General features: G+C 38.9%; 1 protein-coding gene across 7 annotated transcripts in view; it reads left to right on the forward strand.

Annotated features, from left to right (window-relative positions):
• Nucleotides 1-22,690, forward strand: part of WDFY3 (WD repeat and FYVE domain containing 3) — a 169,651-nt gene that overhangs the window by 127,918 nt on the left and 19,043 nt on the right. For 6 of the 7 annotated variants that reach the window (XM_065061871.1, XM_065061873.1, XM_065061872.1 and 3 more), the window contains 19 exons: nucleotides 2,195-2,428; nucleotides 4,408-4,507; nucleotides 6,090-6,250; nucleotides 6,794-7,023; nucleotides 7,841-7,950; nucleotides 8,786-8,968; nucleotides 10,862-11,019; nucleotides 12,466-12,543; nucleotides 13,466-13,693; nucleotides 14,489-14,542; nucleotides 16,903-17,071; nucleotides 17,507-17,670; nucleotides 18,448-18,596; nucleotides 18,852-18,972; nucleotides 19,337-19,422; nucleotides 19,765-19,845; nucleotides 20,393-20,447; nucleotides 20,817-20,936; nucleotides 21,797-21,914. In XM_065061871.1, coding sequence (XP_064917943.1) covers nucleotides 2,195-2,428; nucleotides 4,408-4,507; nucleotides 6,090-6,250; nucleotides 6,794-7,023; nucleotides 7,841-7,950; nucleotides 8,786-8,968; nucleotides 10,862-11,019; nucleotides 12,466-12,543; nucleotides 13,466-13,693; nucleotides 14,489-14,542; nucleotides 16,903-17,071; nucleotides 17,507-17,670; nucleotides 18,448-18,596; nucleotides 18,852-18,972; nucleotides 19,337-19,422; nucleotides 19,765-19,845; nucleotides 20,393-20,447; nucleotides 20,817-20,936; nucleotides 21,797-21,914 — 2,599 coding nt within the window. The remainder of the gene's footprint in view (nucleotides 1-2,194; nucleotides 2,429-4,407; nucleotides 4,508-6,089; nucleotides 6,251-6,793; nucleotides 7,024-7,840; nucleotides 7,951-8,785; nucleotides 8,969-10,861; nucleotides 11,020-12,465; nucleotides 12,544-13,465; nucleotides 13,694-14,488; nucleotides 14,543-16,902; nucleotides 17,072-17,506; nucleotides 17,671-18,447; nucleotides 18,597-18,851; nucleotides 18,973-19,336; nucleotides 19,423-19,764; nucleotides 19,846-20,392; nucleotides 20,448-20,816; nucleotides 20,937-21,796; nucleotides 21,915-22,690) is intronic. The other variant, XM_021296730.2, reaches the window with a different exon arrangement.

Consider the following 22,690-nt stretch of genomic DNA (forward strand, 5'->3'; position numbering starts at 1 on the left):
GGGAAGTGCTTGTTCAACTGAAGGGCAGTTGCTATGCAATGACATCCGAAACATCATTTTAGGGGAAATGTACGCTCTCTGTTTGCTGCTGGACCAGCTTTTTCACTCATATGAACAACATTAGCTCAGATTTACAAAAGCAACAGAGACTGAGTCAGCCAATGCTTTCAGCTCTCTGCTCTGGAGGATGCGATAAAATCTAAAACTTCTTTTTCCTCCCACTTCCCAGTTTCTTTTGTGGTTTAACCACAAAACTGTGTTCTTGTATTACCTCGAACTACTGAGTTCAAGCCAGGAGAGGCTGTGACTTCAGTTTTGCTTGCCTTGCTGCCTTAACCAGACCTATTGCAGGACATTAGTTGATAGAGGTATTCTTGGAGCTAAGTATCATCTACAAATTATACAGTTTCACAGAATCACAGAGTGTTAGGGATTGGAAGGGACCTCGAAAGATCATCCAGTCCAGTCCCCCTGCCGGAGCAGGAACGCCTACATGAGGTTACACAGGAACATGTCCAGACAGGTCTTGAATGCCTCCAGAGTAGAAGACTCCACAACCTCCCTGGGCAGCCTGTTCCAGTGCTCTGTTGCCCTCACTGAGAAGAAGTTTCTTCTCAAGTTTAAGTGGAACCTCCTGTGTTCCAGTTTGTACCCATTACCCCTTGTCCTATCATTGGTTGTCACCGAGAAGAGCCTGGCTCCATCCTTGTGATACTCACCCTTTATATATCTGTAAACATTAATGAGGTCACCCCTCAGTCTCCTAGAATATGAATGGAAGGGAAACAAACAGTTATTGTTAACCAACATCTAAAAGTAATTTTACTAAGAGCATGGAAGGATAATTAGGCTACAGGCTGGCAAATGATAGAACTAGGCAGAGTGTGATAAAATACTTCAGAAAATACTTACTGGTGGCATGCCATCTTTTTGTCCTCAGTAAAAATAGATCAATTTTTTTAAAGTTGTGTGCTGATGAGTCTTTCATGGAGGTCATTTATTTTGCTTTTAAGTATAACTTGCACTTGAAGTAGATGCCAGGAGCACTCTCAAAAAAAAAAAAAAGGAACAAAAGCGTGCCACTTGCAAACTGGTAATGCTGATTTGGCATTCACCTCTATAGAGCTTTTAGAGGAGCCTTCTGTCTCTGAGCAGGTTTTACTTTAACTGCTAGGTCCCTTGAAAGTTTGCGTAGCTGCCTTAACAACTTGAGGGCTCTCTGGACTCCAGATCTGTTTGGTCCTCCAGCATTTCCCTCTGCCCAAATGTGTTGGACTAATCAGTCCTTTGTGAAATAAAAACACTATAGCCCAAATTCATCTTTGAGAGAAAATTCTTAACGGACCTATCGGGGCTTCTGAGATTGTGATTAAAACCAGAAGGACTACATGTTTGGGTTTCTCTTCGTTCCCTGGGAAAGCTCTTCTGCTGAAGCAGACCAGATGTTCAAAACGCATGATTACTTCAAGTGTGATTTGGTGACATGATAAGCCTGGTGAGGGTGGTCATATTGACTCCTCTTGCATGTGGAGGAGGATGTTATGTAAAAACAGTCACTCTTGTAGTCTTTTGGATTTGGCAGTTTCCATTACTGCTTGTGGCTTTGTTGCAGTCCTTCTTAAGGGCAAGCCCCTCAAAGGTTCTTGTTTGTCACAAACAGGAAAACTATAGTGAGATAGATATAGATTTATTTTTTTTTTAAGAGATTTTGGGGAAGTGCCTTACCTATAAGGTATCATATTAAACAAACAAAAGGTTCAGTTCCTTTTTTGTTTTCTGTCACATAAGCTTGGTAGCCTTTTTTAGTTGTCTTCTGTCTTGATTTTACTTCAAGTGCCTTAGTTGATAATGTTTTCGAAAGTTTTCTTTTTTTGCAATGAGAAAATTTATTTTTGCAAAGTATGTAGAAATTGCGGTAGCAGTTCTTCTATCTAAATGAATATGAAATGAGATCTCTAGCTCACACCAGTGTTCACTGATTAATTTTTGCATTGGGAATCCAAAACTAGAATTTGGGTGTTTCTGCTGTTGTATATTAGGGAATTGGTCCTCAACAGAATAATCTTACAGAAAGGCTTCTTAAGAAGTAAAATGTGAAGTGAATAGCTTTATAAAGACAAGTAAGTAATAGAGTAGTGAAAAGACTTCTGTTAATTTGCTGACCTCTAGAGTTTTAACATGCTGTTTTTCACAGGTCACTGATCTTGATGATGAAGTTGGGTCTCCAGCTGAAGAGTTTAAAGCCTTTGCAGCAGATTCTGGCATGAACAGGAGCCAATCAGAATACTGCAATGTCGGCACTAAGACATACCTAACCAACCATCCTGCCAAGAAGTTTGTGTTTGACTTCATGCGTGTGATGATTATTGATAACTTGTGTCTCACACCAGCCAGCAAACAGACTCCGTTGGTAGATCTTCTGCTAGAGGTAAAGTTTCTTTAAGCTTTTGGGTTTGGGGTTTTTTAATTTTTTTATTTTATTTTATTTGAACTTTATTCTGACACATTTTTACTCTGGAATGCTTTCCTCTATTTACATTTTGAAGTTAGAGGAATGATGGCCTGGGAATGCAGTAGAATCCTGGAAATGGTTGTGAAATAAGAAAAAAAAAGAGCAACACTAGTGTCATGTAAATAGTAATTTGCTCACCTTTCTTTAACAGCTTGGAAGACCTAAGAAAGCACATGCAGAGGGTTTATCTCAGCCTTCCTTTGAGAATGTTTTCTGGACTTCTCCTCTCTCATCCCCCCCCTAGCATTTGTGTATATCTGTGACCATCTCAGATGCCTGAGCTGACAGACTGCATGCTGGTTAACTGGCGTTTTTCTTGCTGTGCTCTGTTCTGCCCTCCACACCACAGACCTACAACTGCTTTTGTTCGTGGTCTCCTTAACTTTCATTTGGCCAGTCAAATGGCTCTGTTAGTTGCTAAGCATGCTGTGTCAATGTTTTATTTCTATTCAGTGCTCACTTTAGAGCAGCCATAATCTTGTTTTGTCACCTTAGCCAATACTTCCTTTTGTCTGGAAACAGAGGTAGTAGATCACAACACTCAATGTTCAACAGTGCAGCAGGAGAAGCTGTGACTTTCTTGAAGTTTTATTTTTGTGGCGTGTGATTTATTTCTTAACCATCCTTCAGGCTATGACAGCTGTATTGGTTTTGTTGAAAACGTAAAATCCCTGCAAATCCCTTCAGAAATATTAAGGCTTCCAGTTTAGTTACATCAGATTAAAAGAAGTGGCAGGACATATGGTGCCTTTGCTATAAAAAAATAAATAAATCACAAAATAACTACGTTATCTTCCTGTAAATTATCTTTTTTAAGTTTGTGACAAAGGAAGCATCCTTCTGTTAACTGTGAGGCAGAGGATGAGGAGTTCAGCTGCTGTTTAACTGCCCTACAACTTCTTCACACAATGTGTTTTGAAATGTTCGGTTCACATCAATTCACATTGTCCCTTGGCCTACCTCTTTCTTACCTCATCTACATGTTGCAGAGTCTTCAATTTCTTCAACAGCTGCAGGAATTTTGGACCATGCTTGTGTACTTCCTAATGAATTTCCTGGGGCAGTTGGGCCTCTCTGCAGTCACAAAATAAAAAATGAATTGTCAAGAGATGCTTTTATACGCAAACACCGGGAAGCATATTTGAGGCCATGTTCAGTTGGTTGCAGTTGCTTTACAGCTGTTTTAATCTGTAATCACTCATCAATGTTAATTACTGACCCCTTAGTGTAATCAGAGGACTGGGTATGTATGCACTGCTGAACTGCTGTGGGGGAAGACAAAGCAGGTTCACTTCACATTATGTCAGTTTCTAGGACTGTTTAAGTTGATCAGTTAGGCATGATTATGTATCCATTGAACAACATAAGGTGATAAAGTCCTTCAAAGCACAAAGGAAATTAGAAAGGTTTAGCACATCCATCTATTATACGACTATACCAAGGCTGCTGTAGTAGTATGCAGAACACCACACAGATGCGATGATCAACTTCGGTGTTTGACCTGTCCCATTTACTTTTTTCTTTTTTTCTTTTGCGGAAGGAGGTGACTATGTGTACTGAGATCATCACAGGTTAACCATATGTTTAGTTAGAGATTTGTGCACCTTTTTGGAATGTGTTATTTTCCAGTTCCTATTATGGCAGTACATGGGTTTACTGGATTTAAATAGGGGTAATGTCATCTCTGTAAGACTGCATACAGATGTATACTTGACATGCATTCTCTTAAATTTTTAGATAAAACTAAGGCTTTTTACTGGAGGTAGAATGTTAAGAGGAAAAATATTGTTTATGAAAGCGGAAAAAAGAGAAATTCAGCTAGAAAACCATCCTCCCACCCCCTTTTTGCTAACTCAGAGATAGTAATTATCTTAAGATTGTATTTCTTTTATCAGGCTTCCCCTGAAAGATCGACACGAACACAGCAGAAGGAGTTTCAGACGTATGTTTTGGATGGAGTGATGGACCACTTACTTGCAGCTGATGTTTTATTGGGTAATATACCAAAGTTTAATTATCAATCTGTTGATTTGAGCAAAAGATTTTGATTATTTAACTTTTTCTTTATTAGCATCATCTTTTGTTACAATTTTATTGTCTTTATCTTTTTTTCCTTCCTTTTCCTTTGATGTGTAAATGGTGTTGCTGTTATGATGCTTTCCCTTACTATCTCAATTGTGCCAAAGCTATTAAATACATTACTAAAAAAAAGTATGTGGGATGAATGTTTTGGATATGTAAACCAGACAAATTGCAATCACATCAGAAAGAACTGAAACTGGATCTTGCATAGTCTTTTGCCATTATTGCATAGGTAGAGGATCTGGAGCTATTATAAATTTATTATGAGTGGGCACTTGGTTTTTAAAAGTTAGTTTTGTTTCCATTTACTTCTGCTGCAGTTTTATTATGAATGCAGCACTTGAGAAAAAGCCTCTGGGATTAGCACTCCGTTGATCCCGTTAATAAATGGACAGGAAAAGAATGAGAAGCTTGCAACCTGGATGTCAGTGGGGTGGGCTGTCCCACCAGAGCATGAGTTTAGATGATTATGAGATGACCTGTAGGAATATCACTGCTCAGGTGCCCAGCTGGATTTCTCGATGGCCTGCTGGACTTCCCAGGAGCTCTCAGTCTGCTCTGTCCCCATCCCAGATGTCACAGCAGCATGTGTTTCTGTTCAGATGTGCTTAGAAGTCTCCCTACTTCTTGCCACAGCAATGATTTGTCTTTGGGTGTAGTGCATTCATAAAATGAATCAAGAATCATGTTATGTGAAGCTTTGAGTCAGGTTCTCAGATGAACCACCTGCCCTTACTTCTGTGCAGCCCAGGAGGAGAACTTTGCTTTCTCTGGGCATTCTTTCTTCAAGGTTTTGTTCAGCTTCCTCCAGTTATGGTGTTATCAGTTGCTTCACATACAGGCAGGGCAGCAAGTCAATAAATGTGGGTGAACTTCCAGCAAAATCAACACCACTGGTGTTTTTTGGATTTGTTGTTGCGGTGGGGTTTTTTTTGGTTTTGTTTTGTTATGGAAGCACTTGCACTTTTCAAGCTTCTCTTAATACAGCTGGACTGACAGATGTACACACAGACATGTGCAGCTCATGCCTATTGACTCTAAGTTTTATTGAGCAAAGCAGAGGGAGGGAGAAGTTATGTTGGTTGCTATCACTTGTCATCTCAAGGTGTTTGGAAAAGCAAAACACTAATTTAAAAAAGCTACAGATGGCTCTACTCTCATGCATCTCCAGTTGAAAGGAAAGACCGTACATAAACATGATGCCTCAGGCTCCAGTTGAAAGGAAAGACCGCACATAAACATGATGTCTCAGGATCACTGAAGTACCATTTCTTCTGGCCTCTTAGCCTGCTGGTTCCCTCTTTTGTGGCCTTTGTCACTGCCAATTTCAAATGTTCAAATTATCAAAGTTCATTGTAGGGAAGCCACAAGGCTTTGGCTGTTTGACTGATTCTTTTTCTCTTTTACAAAAGTCTAGAAAGCACAGACTAGTGTAATTGTATTTATGCAGATCTTTTTTGGTAAATGAAGAAAACTGTGTTTTGCTGTTATCTAGGTGAAGATGCATCTCTGCCTATAACGAGTGGAGGAAGCTACCAAGTGCTGGTGAACAACGTGTTTTATTTTACACAGCGTGTGGTGGATAAGCTTTGGCAGGGCATGTTCAACAAAGAATCCAAACTTCTGGTGGACTTCATAATCCAGCTCATTGCACAGGTAGCAGTGTTGTTCTGTTAGCCTGCTTGCCAAAACATTTTTGCAGGTTACATTAAAATCCATGGAGTGATGTCAGTCACTAAGCCACCTGCATGTCAGGTAAGCATAGAAGGATGCTTTTCTTCCCCAGGCTTTCTGTCTTTTTACTGAGCTTCCCTAGCACATCTGATCAGCAGTAAAAACTGCTTTCAGATGATGTTATTTTTTAGAAATCCCCCAAAATAAACAACAAAAGTTACCTCACATGGTTTTTTGGAAGCTTCCTAAATTTACATCAACATTTTTGGGAAGCTTCCTCATGCATTTTTGTCGGAGATTATTAAAAGACTTTGTTGTTAATAATCAGCAATGTCTATATAGATGTTAAAATTATGTGTATCATCATGTATTGAAGTCATTTTAGTCCTTGAAATTCTTGGAATTGATGCTTTTAGTAAACTACCAAATTTGAAAAATGAGCATGGGTCAATTCAGGGGAAGATTATCTGCCAGTAAATTGATTTTTCTGCTACTATCTGATCTTTCTCTTTTCCTTCACATCAGTCAAAAAGAAGATCTCAGGGACTATCACTGGATGCTATTTACCACTGCCTGAACAGGACCATCTTGTATCAGTTCTCAAGGGCACACAAAACGGTTCCTCAGCAAGTGGCTCTCCTTGATTCGCTGAGGGTCCTTACTGTGAACAGAAACTTGATTTTGGGACCTGGAAATCATGATCAAGAGTTCATCAGCTGCCTAGCTCACTGCTTGATTAATCTGCACGTGGGAAGGTAAATATCTCAGCTGGAACTTCATTCCAGAACCAGGTCTGTGAAGTAATAAAATCACCTGTTCTCTCTCAGCAATGATGCCTTGCGAATCCAGTGAAATGCAAGCAAGCTTAAGTGATTTGTTTTGAAACAAAACCAGGTTTGAAGAGCCCAGATATAGAGAACAGTTTTGTACCTCTTTTTGCAAAGGTATTTTAAAATACTGACCTGGGTGCTCATCTAACCATTTTGTTGTTGTACTTTGGTAATTTTAAATGTTTTCAAGGTAGAAAGAAACACTGGTGTTAAGTAATTGATAATCAAAGGGATCTGTCACTGGATTTATTGTCTGTTGAATAATTTCATATAAATTCTATAGCTTAGTACTTGGATGTACAGCATTGAATAAGTCCAGTCAAGCATTCAGTCAGATGCCAGTGACAAATGCTGTAGACACCAACTTTTCTGCATTGCTACAAACGCCCACCTGGCTTTTTTGTTTTATTTTTCCAAAAAGATGTACAATTTGTTTCATTCAAAGACACTTAGGAAGCATCAGCAGCAGAAACCCTCATGGTTTTCTGTTTATGGCCTCAGCTGTTTTGTGTTTCTGCAAATACCACCGTCTTCCTCCAGTGACATCAGTGTCAATGACGTGTGATTATTCATAAGCCTTTAGTTTAGCTTGTGACTGCAGGTTTATCAGAACTCAAGTGGACAGAAGTGAAGATACGTTGCTGTAGTGGCACATATTAATCCTTGCGATACTGTCACAGGGAATCAAACACTTTAGCTTGTATTTTTTTCTAGTTGTTGTTAATTTGTTGTGTATTTGTAGCAATGTTGATGGGTTTGGATTGGAAGCAGAAGCCAGGATGACAACTTGGCACATAATGATCCCCTCTGATATAGAACCAGATGGAGTCTACAATCAAGATGTCAGTGAAGGTAATCTGTGAGTGACAAAGTCACAGATGTCTGCTAATGTCACTTCTGTATTGTCATCGCTAATCTTAAAAAATTAGTGATAAATCCCAGTAACTCTTAGGGCTGTGTGTATATTAAAATAGATAAAAAATAGATAAAATCACTTAAAAATTCCAAGACAGACATATCCAGGGTAAGTTACTGTTTTATTAAAATAGAAGGAGCTCTTCATTGTTTTCTGGACATGCACCAGAATTAGAAATACTGGTTTATATGCAGTGAGTTGAATGCAATAGAAATGGGTCATTTTAAGTGTGCACCATGCTTTTGTATCAGCTGGATCTTACGTGAGCATCATAGGTATGAAATTATTGGTATAAGGTGTAAAATTATTATTTAGTGGCATCCTCAGGATCTTTCACTCAAAGGAAATTTATGAACTAGCTGTGGAAGAAGGGGTTTTTTTTACATATAAATATATTCAATATTTATGTGGGTGTGTACTTATGTAAAATATTAAAGCATAATATATGGAAGTATGTTTGTATATAGACATATATTTCTATAAGAGTTTTCTTTATCTCATTTTGTTGATAGATGGATGTGGGAGAAGGATCACAACTTACCAGAGCCAGTGTTTTAGATTCAGAGAAAAACATTCCAAAATTAATTGTTTGATACTTTCTGATAGTATATAAATGGTAAAAAGAGGCAGTCTAGTCAAAGATATCTCACAAGTTATGCAAGAGGGCAAGAACCTAGAGTATAATGGCAGAAATTCTTCAGTTCACTACTGTAAACTTACTGATTCTATAAGCACCATAGAGACCTTGCTGTTTGTGATGTACTTATGCAGGTCGCCAGCTTCTTTTAAAGGCCATAAACAGAGTGTGGACAGAGCTGATCCATAGTAAAAAACAGGTTTTGGAAGAAGCTTTCAAAGTGACATTGCCTGTCAATGATCGTGGTCAAGTGGATATAACTGTTGCGAGACCTTTTATTGAGGAAGCAAGTTTAAAGTGTTGGCAGAATCATTTGGGTAAGTGTAACTGAAAATTTATCTGTCCTGCATGGTAGATTTTCCTGAAGTGAACCATATGCACTGGATGTTTTAATACAGGCTGAGATTTTGTGTGGCAGTAAATGCTCTAAGCTGGCAGCACTGAACGTATCTCATTCAGAAACTCTGCCATGGGTAGGATATAGGTACACTGTGCCGTGTATAGGATATACCTACACTGTGCTGCACACGGGGCCTTTATTCAATGCTGTTGGTGATCTCAGTAGTGTCCTGTGTGCATGAGCATGCACCAAGTAGCATACTGTGGATTATGGTTATGGAGTCTTTTAGCACCTTCCCATGAACATTTGGCTCAGGGTGACCTGTATTACCTTTCTTGGGATTGGATGTGCCAGGCAGAGAGGGGGGAACCCCTCTTGAACATGTCTGGGTGCAGCCTGCAAACACTCGTTCTGGTGATCCGGTTGCAAATGTGTGACTGAGCAGCCCTTCTCTAGCAGCAGTGACTCCCTGACTTCTTTGCTGGGAAATTTCCTGTTCAGCATAGGAAGGAGCTTTGCAGGAAAAGGGCCTGGGAATCCCAGTGGACAGCAAGGTAAGCATGAGTTAGCTGTGTGCTCATGTAATAAAGGCCAACTGTTGCTGGACTGAATTAGTGAGAGTTTAGACAATAGATATAAAACTCCAGGGACATGACTCCTTTGACAACTACATGGCTCTGAAGGAATTGAGATTAACTCGGATGTACAGAAAGTGTTTTTGGAAACTTGGAATACTTGTTTTTGTGGTTTCTGTATTTCTAGATCTGCTTTCTCCCTGTTTCTCATGTTTGTTCGAGTTTCCAGTGTGTCACTGATAGTTGGTATATTTACAGAAATGTTTTTACTAGAGTGAAGGATCTTCGGAGACATTATTGCTATAAAAAAGTAGTAGTGCTTTTAAAAGAAGAAAGCTTAGAGAAGGAATGAATTAGAGAAACAGTGAGGAATGTGAGCATGTACTTTCTGACTCAAAGGTAACTGGTGCACAGTACGATTCATTAGCTGACTACTGGGAGAACTTCAAACTGTTGAAAGAGTTGAACTGAGCTTTGACTTTTTTTTTTACTTCAGTCTTGAATTAAGCACAGCAGTGTTGCAGATTTGACTATCAGCCGGGATGGCTGTATGTGCACAAAAAGATGCAGTAGGCCCACCTGGTTTCTCTGCTCAAAACAGCATACTTTTGCTGCTAGATTGCTTAGTGGGGTCATGTTTTAGGTTGGTTTTGGGTACAGAGATTGCATCTCAGCTGTTTGTGGTTTTTTGGGGTGTTGTTTGTTTTGATTTGGTTTGGTTTGAGGGGGGAACAGGTGCTACTATCTACTGTTTATGACAAAAGTTTTATAAATTTTATCTTTGCAACTGTTTTGAGAAAAAAAACACTATTTCTCCAGATGCTGTCTTCTGTCTTGGGAATGCCCACTTGTTCTTTAAGAGATGCAATTCAGCAAAATTAAAATTGGTAGGAGTGGAGGGGAGGCTAGGTGATGATTTTATTATACGTAACTGGTTTTCACCTCTTCAGATGAGGACAGAATTCATAGCTCAGGGGCCATAATAATCAACAGAAGGAGTAACAAATTTTCAAAATGCAAGCAATTCCTAAATTTCATCTGGAGATCTTTCTTCACATAAGTCATGAATGTTTGACGTAAATGTGAATGCTGCTGACCGCTCTTAAAAGACACAAACCAACCCCAAAACCAACCAACCAAAAAACCACACACGCACAAAACCCAGCCCCCAAACAGCCACCTTTTTGAAGCAGCAGAAAAGGTTGTTCTACTAAAAAAAAAAAAAAGGTGGAGGGGGAGTGGGTGGTGGGGGGAACCCTAAAAAACACCCCTAGCAATTTATCTTTGATTTTCAGCTCATGAGAAGAAATGCATCAGTAGAGGGGAGGCTTTGGTTCCAGCCACGCAGTCAAAACTCTCACGAGTTAGCAGTGGCTTCGGCCTCTCTAAACTGACTGGTTCCAGGAGAAACCGCAAGGAGAGTGGACTCAACAAACACAACCTCTCTACGCAGGTAGTATTTATCAATTACTGACATGCAATCTAAAATCCAGCAATGTATGTGCAGGGTTTGCAGTAAATATCCCAATGTAAGGAGTCCTGCTGAGTGTACAGTGGTGTCTGGTGTTTGGTTTTCCCCTTTTTGAATATCCAGACTGGGCATCTTGCTCCTGCATGTCCTAATGTAGTAGGAGCATCTGCGTATCTGCAAGATTAAGCCAAGAGTTAAGCTCTTTGTTGTTGGTGAGTCTGCTCAGTTGTTTTTGGTTACATATATACTTTATTGCTTTGCTGTCTGGATCTTAAATTCAGATTGCAATACTGCTCTGAAATGGAAGCTTGTCCTTTTCTTCATTCTACACCCAAGATTATATGAATCACAAAAATCCTTAAATTAACATTTTACATATCATGACTAAAAAAACGCTGCTTTGCTCTGTTTTTTTTTGTACTACAGAGAGGAGTTCAGCAAAACAATATGTACTGGTAGAACTGGACGTTCACTTTAGAAACCTGCTTGCTTAAAGATAAAATAAAATAAGAATTGAAAAAGAGAGCAGCGTATCACAGCAGTGGTAGAGCTGTGTGCTCTCAGTAGGACAGTACCTGGTTAGTGCATTGCAGGCAATTTGTGTAAAATATTTGAGGCATTGAAAACAAAGGAAAGAAGGGTTTGAAAGTTTTGAAGGATTGAGTTCTTATTAGCATTTGAAACAGTGGGGAGATGTTGGGCTGAAGAGGGCAGGTGGATTCCTGCCACAAGGTAATTTATGACTGCTGGTGACTGGGAGTTAATTGGGACCTGTGGAAAAAAAAAAAAAAAACTGTTTCCAGTTCTTTTACTGATCTGAAAATTATTCAGTGGCTTTGTTTAAAAAAAAAAATGAATTCCTGGTGTTCTTGGTTATTTTCCTGGTGGCCAGGCATACACATTAAAATATTAAAAAAAGGAAGAAACTCATAAACTGAGCTGACAAGGAACCATTTCTGTCTGTTACCAGTAGAGGGAGCATGAAGTGAAACAGGTGTATTGAGGCATGGAGTGAGGAGTGCTTCAGGATTTCCAACAAACGAGGCAGCACCCAGGAAATGTTACTCAAAATGAAATAGGGAAAAGTAATAGTATTTGTCAGTTAGTGCCAATCTTTAGCTGTTGGGGACTGTTCTGAACTTTTAGTCACATGCTTGGAATATTTTCCAAATGTTTGCCAGTTTCTTTTAAAGGGTATCCCCATACATGAATTTACTGCCTTTAAAAAAATAATAATAATAGAAACACAAACAAAACCTTAAATACTGTTGCATGCATTAGTTTTAAATTTGTCATCTAAGTAATTTTTTTTAAGAAACTGTCCCTTTTGAGCAAGTAAGCAAGGGTGATGTGTTCATAGGCTTTTCATTCAATCCAAACCTGCTTTTATGAAGTGTCATTCTGTCTGTCCTTTTATCTTTGTATTAGGAAATTTCCCAGTGGATGTTCACTCACATTGCAGTGGTTCGGGACCTGGTTGATATGCAGTATAAGGAATATCAGGAGGTATGGTTCAGAGGATTAATTGCCTGAAACTGATATTTTGACCTGTAAGATTATACTGATCCTGTTTCTCAGTACAGGGCTTGTAAAATATTGTGATATCATCAGTAAATTCTTGTATATTTAGATAAAGATATTATTTTAAGGGATTTTTAATGCAAATAAACAAATGAGGAAACTAATTCTGATTTGGTTGTAGATGAAGACTCCTGTAGCAATGTTGCATAAGTCAAAACTTCTTTTTTTTCAAAGAAGCTTAAGTAGCCTTTCCTTAGAAGGAGGGACAGGGGGTGGAAAAAGAGAGATTGAAAGTATGGTAGATATGCTGCCTTACTGAGCCATTGTAGAATAACTTAAAAGATACGTAGAAGCATTGTGTACAAACACTACTTTTATAGTAACACAGATAAAATTTCGTGGTGCCTTTCCCAAATCATGCAGCAGCAGAAAGAGGCTGCTCTACCAGAATAAAACTGTACCCTGCTGTTTCTTTGAAGCAGCCCCAAAGTGCTTTGGTTCAAACTAGATTAACTTTTCATTTAACTTAATTACCCTCTCTCTTCAGTGTAAATACAAACAGGGAAGGCCTCCAAAACAATTTTTGTTTTCATACCTAAAATCCTTTTTCAAAATCTGTGGGTTAATGTTACACTTCTGGCATATTTGCCATTTACCAATGCAAACAGTTAAAGATAAAAACCAAAACCAGAGCTTTTACCTTTCTTTTTTTTTTCTTTTTTTTTTTTTTCCTCCTGTCGAGAAGATTACAGTATGAGCCCTGCTTTTATGGTAGATGCTAGAAAATGCTGCTAGATTTTTGAATTATTATGCATCTTTCTGTAAGGTAGTGAAATGTCTTTGCCAATATCAGAGACAGGCTTAACAACATTACTTTTGACAAATGTACAAATGTCTTTGTATTCAGCGTCAGCAGAATGCATTAAAATACGTGACGGAAGAGTGGTCTCAAATTGAATATGAGTTACTACGAGAGCGAGGTTTGTGGGGTCCCCCCATTGGCTCCCATCTTGACAAGTGGATGCTGGAGATGACCGAGGGTCCCTGCAGAATGAGGAAGAAGATGGTGCGAAATGACATGTTTTATATTCAGTATCCCTACATGCCTGAAGCTGAGCAAGAAACAAACTTGCTGGTAAGCATACAAAATTTTGCAATGAGTAATTTTATGCACTCTTATAAAATCCATGCTACTTTACACGTTTCTCTTAAGAAATGTGCTTTACTGTGTTGATATTATCTGGTATTCTGTCTGTATGTCCTAAATGGCTGGTGAGGTCTTGTTCTTCATAGTATATTCAGGGAAAGGACTGAACCACTGGGCTCCAAACTAAGTGCATTGGAAGACTAGCATTGCAATGTAAAATGAAGTGTGTTTGCATCAGCTGGGTGATCCTGCCAGTGAACAATGGAGGCATCTTCACAAGCCTCTGGAGGCTGAGAAGCTGTGTAACAATGGCAGGTTTCAGGCTGAGTTCTTGCCTTATATTAAATGATGTGGTAAACAGTGATCTGCAAAAAACAAAATGGAACAGCCTTGCTTTGGGTGCATTTGTGAAATGTACTTTGATCCATCCAAAAATACGAATGTGGGCTATGTGGAGAAATGCACGTGGCCTTCGAAAGCTTGGCGGTTAGTTCCTGTTCACTTCGGATTGCTGTTTAAGAAATGCAGCAGTGTTTATTGTGTCTTTTTAGGCATGTGTGGATATTCTTTCCTCAAATCAAGCATGAGTGTCAGAGTACTTAAACAAACAAAAAATAGCATACAACCAGTTTTAAACTATTATTTATGTTTGTCTACTTGCCATCTGACACACAATAGCTGTAGTGACGTTCTAATTCACATGAAGTGGAAAACGTGCCATCGTACATTCTTCTCAGAAGTGTTCTTTTTCTGATGTTTATATAATTGATGCCCTGTTTTCAGTCTGACATCTCAAGTAGACTTCCCGAGACACCTGATGATACCATTCCTCAAAAGGTAAAGAAACAAATACACTGACTGAAACAACAATAAATACAACTTTTTTTTTCCTACTGCATGTTAGACAACCTTAACATAGCTTCTACGTTTGGCTTTCAACTTGCTCTTTCAGTACATTTTTCCAGGCCTAAAGATTTTTTTCAGTAATCACGTTAGAAGATGTTACTGTGCTCTCCTCAACCTTCACTTAATAAAACTTTGTAGATGTTAACTTCTTTGCACACTAACCGGCTGTGTTGCGCTGTGCTCTCACTGTTCTCACTGTGGGAAGTGTTGTGGCTTCGGGATCTGAACTAATGGTTTGTGTAACATGTTTAGTAATGGGCAACACGGTCACTTGGAAGCACTTACTGGGAAGGTCTTTCATTCTAAGAGAGGATCCGCTGAGCAGTTTTTCTCCTTTTTGGCAATAATGGGCTGGAACGGGCCTACTTTTGTTAGAGCCCAGGTTAATTTTGTCTTACCTGACTCTTCTGTTCACTTTTACTATTAATGAAATGTACGTTTGTTTAAAAAACAGGAATCCTGCCTTGGAAATAACAGACTTATTTGGAAGTGGCTGCTCTGTGAGCATTTCAGTGTTATGCTGCTTCTCTCCTAAATTACATTTGCAGTCTTGCCCATCACTACAGTGTTTAATGTGTTCTCTCCTTTTGAATTGCATATGACAATGACAACTAATACATATGAATGAAAATCATTCAGTTATACAGAATAGATCATAAATTGTTGCTGTGTTTGTTACTTCATGTAGCAGTGCTAGTTTGGGTTTTTTTTGTAGGCTGTACATAAATTGTTTTCACCGAGGTGTTAAGTGTCACAGAAGTGGCATTTTTGTGGTGATGAGTAAAGACCTATTTGAGCATAAGTGAGCAAATTAGATCACAGTGCCTTAAATTTTTGATTTTGTGGGCAGCCAGTTTGACCTGAAATAATAAATCTCGGTGTTGCTGATCTTAATCTCTTAGTTGTCCCAAGCATCCGTGTGTAATAAAGCTAATTTGATTTTATGGGTCATTTATTTTCCCATTGTACTATCATAGAGATGAACAACAACAAAAAAATCACATTTTATTGATTTCCAGTTATTACTGCAAAACTGAACAAGGGAAAATCTTGACTGAAATGGCAGGTGATATTATATAGTTCTACATAAATCTAAAGCATTGAACTGGATTTATAATAATATTTTGTAATTATCTCAATCTAATTTCAACATCCATGGGGAATAAAGCTACAAAACAAAACCAAAGAAAATTATTTTGCTGGAGAACTGAACATATTGACAAAGTGAGCTTTCTAGAGGGTGGGGTTAAACAGTAGTCAGAGAAGAAAATTTTCAACTGCAGTATAACATGGATGGGTTTTCTTCTATCCAAGTGCATCAGTATGTTTTAATTTTGGAAAGGTTCTTGTCTATTTAATACCTCTTTTGTCTTCACTTGTATCCCCTGTGATGACTCTAATATATCTGTGGTCCTCATTTAGTTTTTACTTCAATTTCAAATTCTACCTCCATAATCAAGTGAGGAACACAAGAATTGCCTGTGATGGGGGACAGGATGGACAAACGAAAAAACCAACCAACCAAAATGAAACAAAACAGCAACAATAAAAACATCAGAAAAGCCCTCAGAATGCAAACAAAAAAAAATCCCTCCCAAAACCAAACCAAACAATCAAACAAACCACCACCACCAAAATGAAGTGTATTGTAATCTGTTGTCGTTACCCAAAGGTACAGACAGTGCTCGAAGAAATACTTCGGTTCAATGGATCCTCTTGGGCTGGTCTCCTGCCTGCAAACCATCAGAACCCTTACTAAACAAGAAACAATTGAATTAATTAATCATTTCTGAGCCTCAAAGGCAGTCACTGGCTGATTTTGGTTCATATAAACTTCCACATATTTGTATCTTTCCTTGAGGCAGTTTTTCATTCAAACTGTTGCCGAGTAAAGAAGTAGCTGGCTAATGAATAAGCTGCGTGTGTTGTAGGGAGTTATGAAAAACAATAACATGGCTGTCTGATCTGTCAATCTTAAGCACAAATATCCCAGCCTTTTGTAACAGTTCAGAACATACTGGCCATACCCCTTATTTCCCATGTTGTAGGTTTATTTGCAGACATTTCTGCAACTCCATTATTACTTGCGTGGCTGAATTAGGAAATGAGCCTGCAGATTAGATTTACTGCAGAGTCTCTGTGTCTGTCTGTGTTGGTGTATATCTGAGCACGCACAAAACACTTGATGGGCATGCACTGTGCTGCACACAGTATTCCTGAAACACATTCACTGACAGAATTGACTGACCAAGAAGTTGACTGACCAAGCCATTTCTTCAATTATTTCTAAGAAACCTGCTCGTTACCGAAGAGCTATAAGTTACGACAGTAAGGAGTACTACATGCGCTTGGCTTCTGGAAACGCTGCCGTCTTCCAGGACACTATAGAAGAGAATACAGTGGGTGAAACAACTCAGCAGGAGCCAGAACACGGGGAGGACACTATTGCAAGAGTCAAAGGTTAGATCATTTGTTCTGTCCTGAACTGCTTTCTTTAAATTTATCTGCCTTTGTATCTTCTCATGTGTTTGCATTAAGATCCTGTAGGATTCTTATTTTTCTGTCTGAGCATTGGATCAGCAATTTTAAAGTTCAGTAGGTTTTGCGAAGTGAAATTTTTGTGTGTCTGGCTTCCTTCTTTCCCCTCCTCTTTCTTTCCCCTCCTCTTTCTTTCCCCTCCTCTTTCTTTCCCCTCCTCTTTCTTTCCCCTCCTCTTTCTTTCCCCTCCTCTTTCTTTCCCCTCCTCTTTCTTTCCCCTCCTCTTTCTTTCCCCTCCTCTTTCTTTCCCCTCCTCTTTCTTTCCCCTCCTCTTTCTTTCCCCTCTTTTTCTATCTACATATCTGTCTGTCTGTCTATCTGGCTAGCTATCTAGCTATCTCTATTCTTCTTTTCCAGGCCTGGTGAAGCCTCCCCTGAAACGATCTCGCTCTGCTCCTGATGGAGGAGATGATGAGAACCAGGAGCAATCGCAGGATCAGATTGCTGAGGGAGGCTCAATTGACGAAGAGGAGAAGACTGACAATACAACTTTACTTCGACTTCTCGAAGAAGGAGAGAAGGTACTGTGTACTTCAAACACACTAAGCACTTACTATTTCAGAATTTCTGCATGACATGTTGGAGGCCTGAATAAATGTCCAAAATACATTCCCTGATCTACAGCTGAATTTGCTTAATGTTCCATCAGCTTCTTCTGTGAAACCAAACATGTGCTCTGGTTCAAAGAGGTCCTGAGCTGAAAACCCTGTGCTGGAAACATTCTTTTTCTTTACTTCTGCCTGCTAGGTTAAAAAGAACTTGTCTCAAAATGAAAGCTGCAAGTTATCCCATGCTTGGATTATTATTCTGTCTGCTTAATGAGTCCAGACAGAAAGTATATATTGAAAATATAAACACTGAACTTGAGAAACTGTCTATAATTAATTTTTCCCTTCGTTAGGATAAAAAACCTTGAGAACTGGTATTGTATCCCCAAGAATAGTGTTGAGCTGCCATGCTGCATATTTAAGCATTCTAGAGTTTGTCTGAAGTATACCAGTAAATTTGTGATCACATTCATGTGGGCTACAGGTTCTAAAATATGCTCAAGAAGCATGGAATGAGTGGATAAGTTGGTAAATATGTAAATCTGTATTATACAGAGGAGGTTTTATTTAACTCCCTCCCCAATTGCTAATTGCAAATGTTAGGTATATCTCTGATTAAGGGGAAAAAATTGCAGACTTTGGCTGTATCTGCAAGTGATAAAAGACTGTCTGGGGCTTGTTCTAACAAAGCAATGGCCTGAGCCTGAGTTTGTTGACCTGCTTTTGCCAAATGTCTGCTTTTCGTTACAGATTCAGCACATGTACCGCTGTGCTCGGGTTCAGGGCCTTGACACCAGCGAAGGGCTCCTGCTCTTTGGGAAAGAGCACTTCTATGTCATTGATGGATTTACAATGACAGCCACCAGAGAAATAAGAGATATTGAGACACTGCCTCCAAAGTGAGTCAATTAATAGAGAACTTCATCAGTCTTTAGTAGCTGAGCAAGAACTGTTTAATGAGGTTTTTGAGAATTCAACTCCAAAATAATGTCAGATTCATAAAGACCTCAGGAGCAGTTTCCTCCGTGTGATATGGTATATTGTGAAAATTGGCTGTTTCTGTAACTGGACTCTCATATGAATTAAGAGAATAATTATTTTAATTTATCTTCTTTTTAATCCCTTTTTTCTTGCCTGTTTGTGCTCATTTGCAGGATGCATGAGCCAATCATACCCAGGGGAGCAAGGCAAGGTCCAAGTCAACTTAAAAGAACATGCAGCATTTTTGCCTATGAAGATATCAAGGAAGTACATAAAAGGAGATACCTTTTGCAGGTAACTCAGACACCATATTTGGATTGAGGAGTCAACTTCAGGATTTGTTAACAATGTAGTCATTTTTCAAAAGCAATTATCAGTACTTGGAAAGTGAAGCTGCTCATTGTGTTGAAATTGAATTGCTTAAGTCAGACACCTATGTTTGAACATTTTGTTCACAGTGGTTTAGTTTATTGAGTGAATTAGTGAATTCTAGTGTTGCAAAAATAAAACAGCTGTCTGCACTAAGCAAAGTCTGCTTCACCATAATTTTGTGTCAGATGTGACATAGTCTGACTAAACTTCTATTCTTATGTCTGACCTTCAGAGGAGACGAGCAAATGTGTTAGTGTTGACTTGGGTTTGTCCTCTTTGTTTTCAGCCAATTGCAATTGAAGTTTTCTCAGGAGACGGACGGAACTATCTTCTAGCTTTCCAAAAAGGGATTAGAAACAAAGTTTATCAAAGGTATTGTAAAATAAGTTAAGTTTAAAACATTTAATCTGAATATTTCCAAATACCTGTTGTTGAGCATACAACATCTAACAACCAGACGCAGATTGCAGGGTGATGGGCATCAGGCAGTGGACAACCTGGTGCTGCACAAAAGGAGCACTTGGAAGTGCTGATGCCTGCGTATGAAACTTGGGGTGTGTGTGCAGTGAGAAAAGGGTCATTCAGTGTCGTTGAAGGTGTTATGGAGCTGCTCAAAATGAACTTTGTAATTGTAATAAATGCACTCTGTTTCTAAGAAGACAACATACCCAGGATAGAAATACTAATGTTATTTTCATTTAACTGCTGATGCAGGTTTTTAGCTGTGGTGCCATCTCTAACTGACAGTTCCGAGTCGGTGTCCGGACAGAGGCCAAACACCAGTGTAGAGCAAGGGTAGGTGCTTTGGTTCCTCACAAGCTCTATAGCTCATCAGTTGAAAATCAGTGATGCTTGTGTTAAGGTCAGGGTTCACTGGAGAGGACTGCAAACTCAGGTTAAAATTGGGCATTACAAAAATAAATTGCTAGTGATGCTGTGCTCCAGTTATTTAACTGAACTTAATATTATTGGCAGTAGTGGTATATCTTCTTACTAATTAATATATGTTATCAAGATTAACATTATCAGTATACAGATACGTTCTAAAAGGAATTGGAATGCCAAAGGCATTAGGTTAGTCTGAGTTGCTAAAGATATTTTCCTCATCGTCAGCCTGTTAAATACCTTTGTATTTGCACTGGATTGCACAGTTAATTTGTATAGTGTTAACAGTCTGTATTTAGAAATAAAAAAGGCACAGCTAAAGCAGAAAGGAACCAAGCCCTGTTTTTTTAATTGTTACAATATACAAGTTTTCACTTTAAAACTTTGGATTTTCTTGTGAAGATATAACCCAGATATTACTGCGAAGTCAGAAAACACACTTCCTTTTTCTCATTAGGTCTGGCTTGCTTAGCACTTTAGTGGGAGAAAAGTCTGTTACTCAAAGATGGGAAGTAAGTATGAAAATTTTGGGAATTTTTTTTTTTTAAATTAAATTCCACATTTTGTAGTGATGCATAATTAATCAGTGCACATAAGCTGCATCCTCTGTTTCAAACAGGTGGAATATGCTACTGTCAAAAGTGTATCTCAGTGTTTTAGTTTGTAGTATTAATGTTTCATTGTATCATCATCAAATAGGAAGTGGTTTTACTGTTGAAAATGCACGGGGAGGGACTATAGTAAAAGTGGAGTAAGCATTGTAGTACTGAAGTAAGTTTCATAAGTTTGGGGAGAGCTGAACACCTTGGCAGTCTGGCAGCGCAGACATTCGATTGTTGTAAAGTGAAGACTTCACAGGGCTGTTATCTGTTTCCCTTAAGAGAGGAGAAATCAGCAACTTCCAGTACCTGATGCACTTGAACACTCTGGCGGGCAGATCCTATAACGATCTCATGCAGTACCCTGTCTTTCCCTGGATCCTTGCAGACTATGATTCAGAGGTAAATCAAATATCTTGTCAGCCTAATGGGAATCTTCTGTGTGTTGGAGGTTTTGCAAATATTATAGCTGGCTCACACTGCCTTGGTAAAACCAGGTTTTATCTTTATTGCCAGTTGTTCGATTTAACCTATTTTGTAATGTTCCTCCCACTTATCAGTGGGTAGGATATTAGAGATTCTTGGCTGTCCCATGTGGGCAGGTCCTTGCCTGTGCTGATTTTACAGATTTTGTTGGACTGTGCACAGGTGAGGGCCAGGGTGTATAGCTGCGTTTCAAGGCAGTTGCCTCTCCTTTATGTTGCAGCAGTTCCTGTAAGTCTTTGCATTAGCTTTCTACTGGATATCCTGAAGGATATTTTGCCTGCAGAGAAAGCATGCTTCTCCAGAAGACTCTGCTAGAGGCCACTATGAAATCTGTCCCTGCAGTGAAGAATTTGCCCTTGAAAAAGATGAAGCATCCTGTTAATGCTTTTGTGGGCAGCCATCGCTACCAGCTGGACCGTAACATAAAATATTGTTAGGGTGCATGCCAAGTATTCAAGAACAGAATTAGGGTAAATTGGGGAACAGGATGAAGTGAGCAGGGTGAAAATTATCCAGAGACCAGGTGTGACTTAAAATAAAAAAACACTGACTCTCTTAGATCAGATTTGAAGAACTGGTTTAAGCGTATTCGACATTGCACCTGCTGTGTGCATAGAAAGCAAAGATGGCAGCCTTAGGAGGTATTTGGTGTTAAATATGGTAATTAGCAGCATTCAAAGGGTTTGTTTTGGTCTTTTTGTGGGGGTTTTCTCTTTGTTTTTGTTGCTGTTGTTTGTTTGTTTTAGATAAAACTGGTGTCTGTTTTATTTTTGAAGGAACTGGATCTTACAAATCCCAAGACATTCAGAAACCTGGCCAAGCCCATGGGAGCTCAAACAGAAGACAGATTAGCCCAGTACAAGAAGCGATACAAAGACTGGGAAGATCCCAATGGTAAGTAATGATACATCCTGCAGGAAGAGCAGAGGGATGTGTGCCTGTCACATGGTGGAAGTCAGTCATAGATTTTTGTGATGTGAGTCAGGAGGTGTTGATGTGGATATGCAGAACTCTACCGTGGTTTTTAGTGACTCTCCAACAAATACTAAAATAGAGCAAAGGCACATTGGTTTTCTTGTTGCATTGGTTTGTTTGTTTTAAATCCAAATGACAGCATTTGTGTGTATGTAAAAATAAAGACAAAACAGTTGCACATTCAGAGCCCTTTAATGTTGACTAAAGGCTGGAGTAGGCAAGCACATGAAGCGTGCAACCAGCTCTTTCTGACTAACACAGTTTGAGTGCTGCTGCAAGAAAATAAGTTGTACAAAGGAGTGGGAATACTTCTGCATTATCAGTGTGCTAGCTTTTTCATTTTTTAGTGTTTTTTTTTTCCTAAGGAAACAGCATTTTCTTAGCTAAAACAAACAAAAAAAAACCAACACCAAACCCAACAAAAATTGTGCACTAATAAGTTCTTAAATTTGGAACGCTTCAGAGTGAGGTGCAATTAAGTTATGTATTCTCGGTTTTAGAGCTTCCTCATATATTGAAAATAAAACTTGGGTGTTTGGCAAGGCAGCTGTTATATGAAAGGTTTTTTGTTGTGTGCTCTTATTGAAAAAACAAGCCTGTTTAACTATGGGAGTGCTGTTCTGTATCAAACAGCAGCAGGTGGCAAAGACATTCATTTCTAGAAATGAATCAGTATATTCTAAGTGTATTTATGC

Source organism: Columba livia, chromosome 4 (genome assembly GCF_036013475.1).
Source record: "Columba livia isolate bColLiv1 breed racing homer chromosome 4, bColLiv1.pat.W.v2, whole genome shotgun sequence".
Taxonomy (NCBI): domain Eukaryota; kingdom Metazoa; phylum Chordata; class Aves; order Columbiformes; family Columbidae; genus Columba; species Columba livia.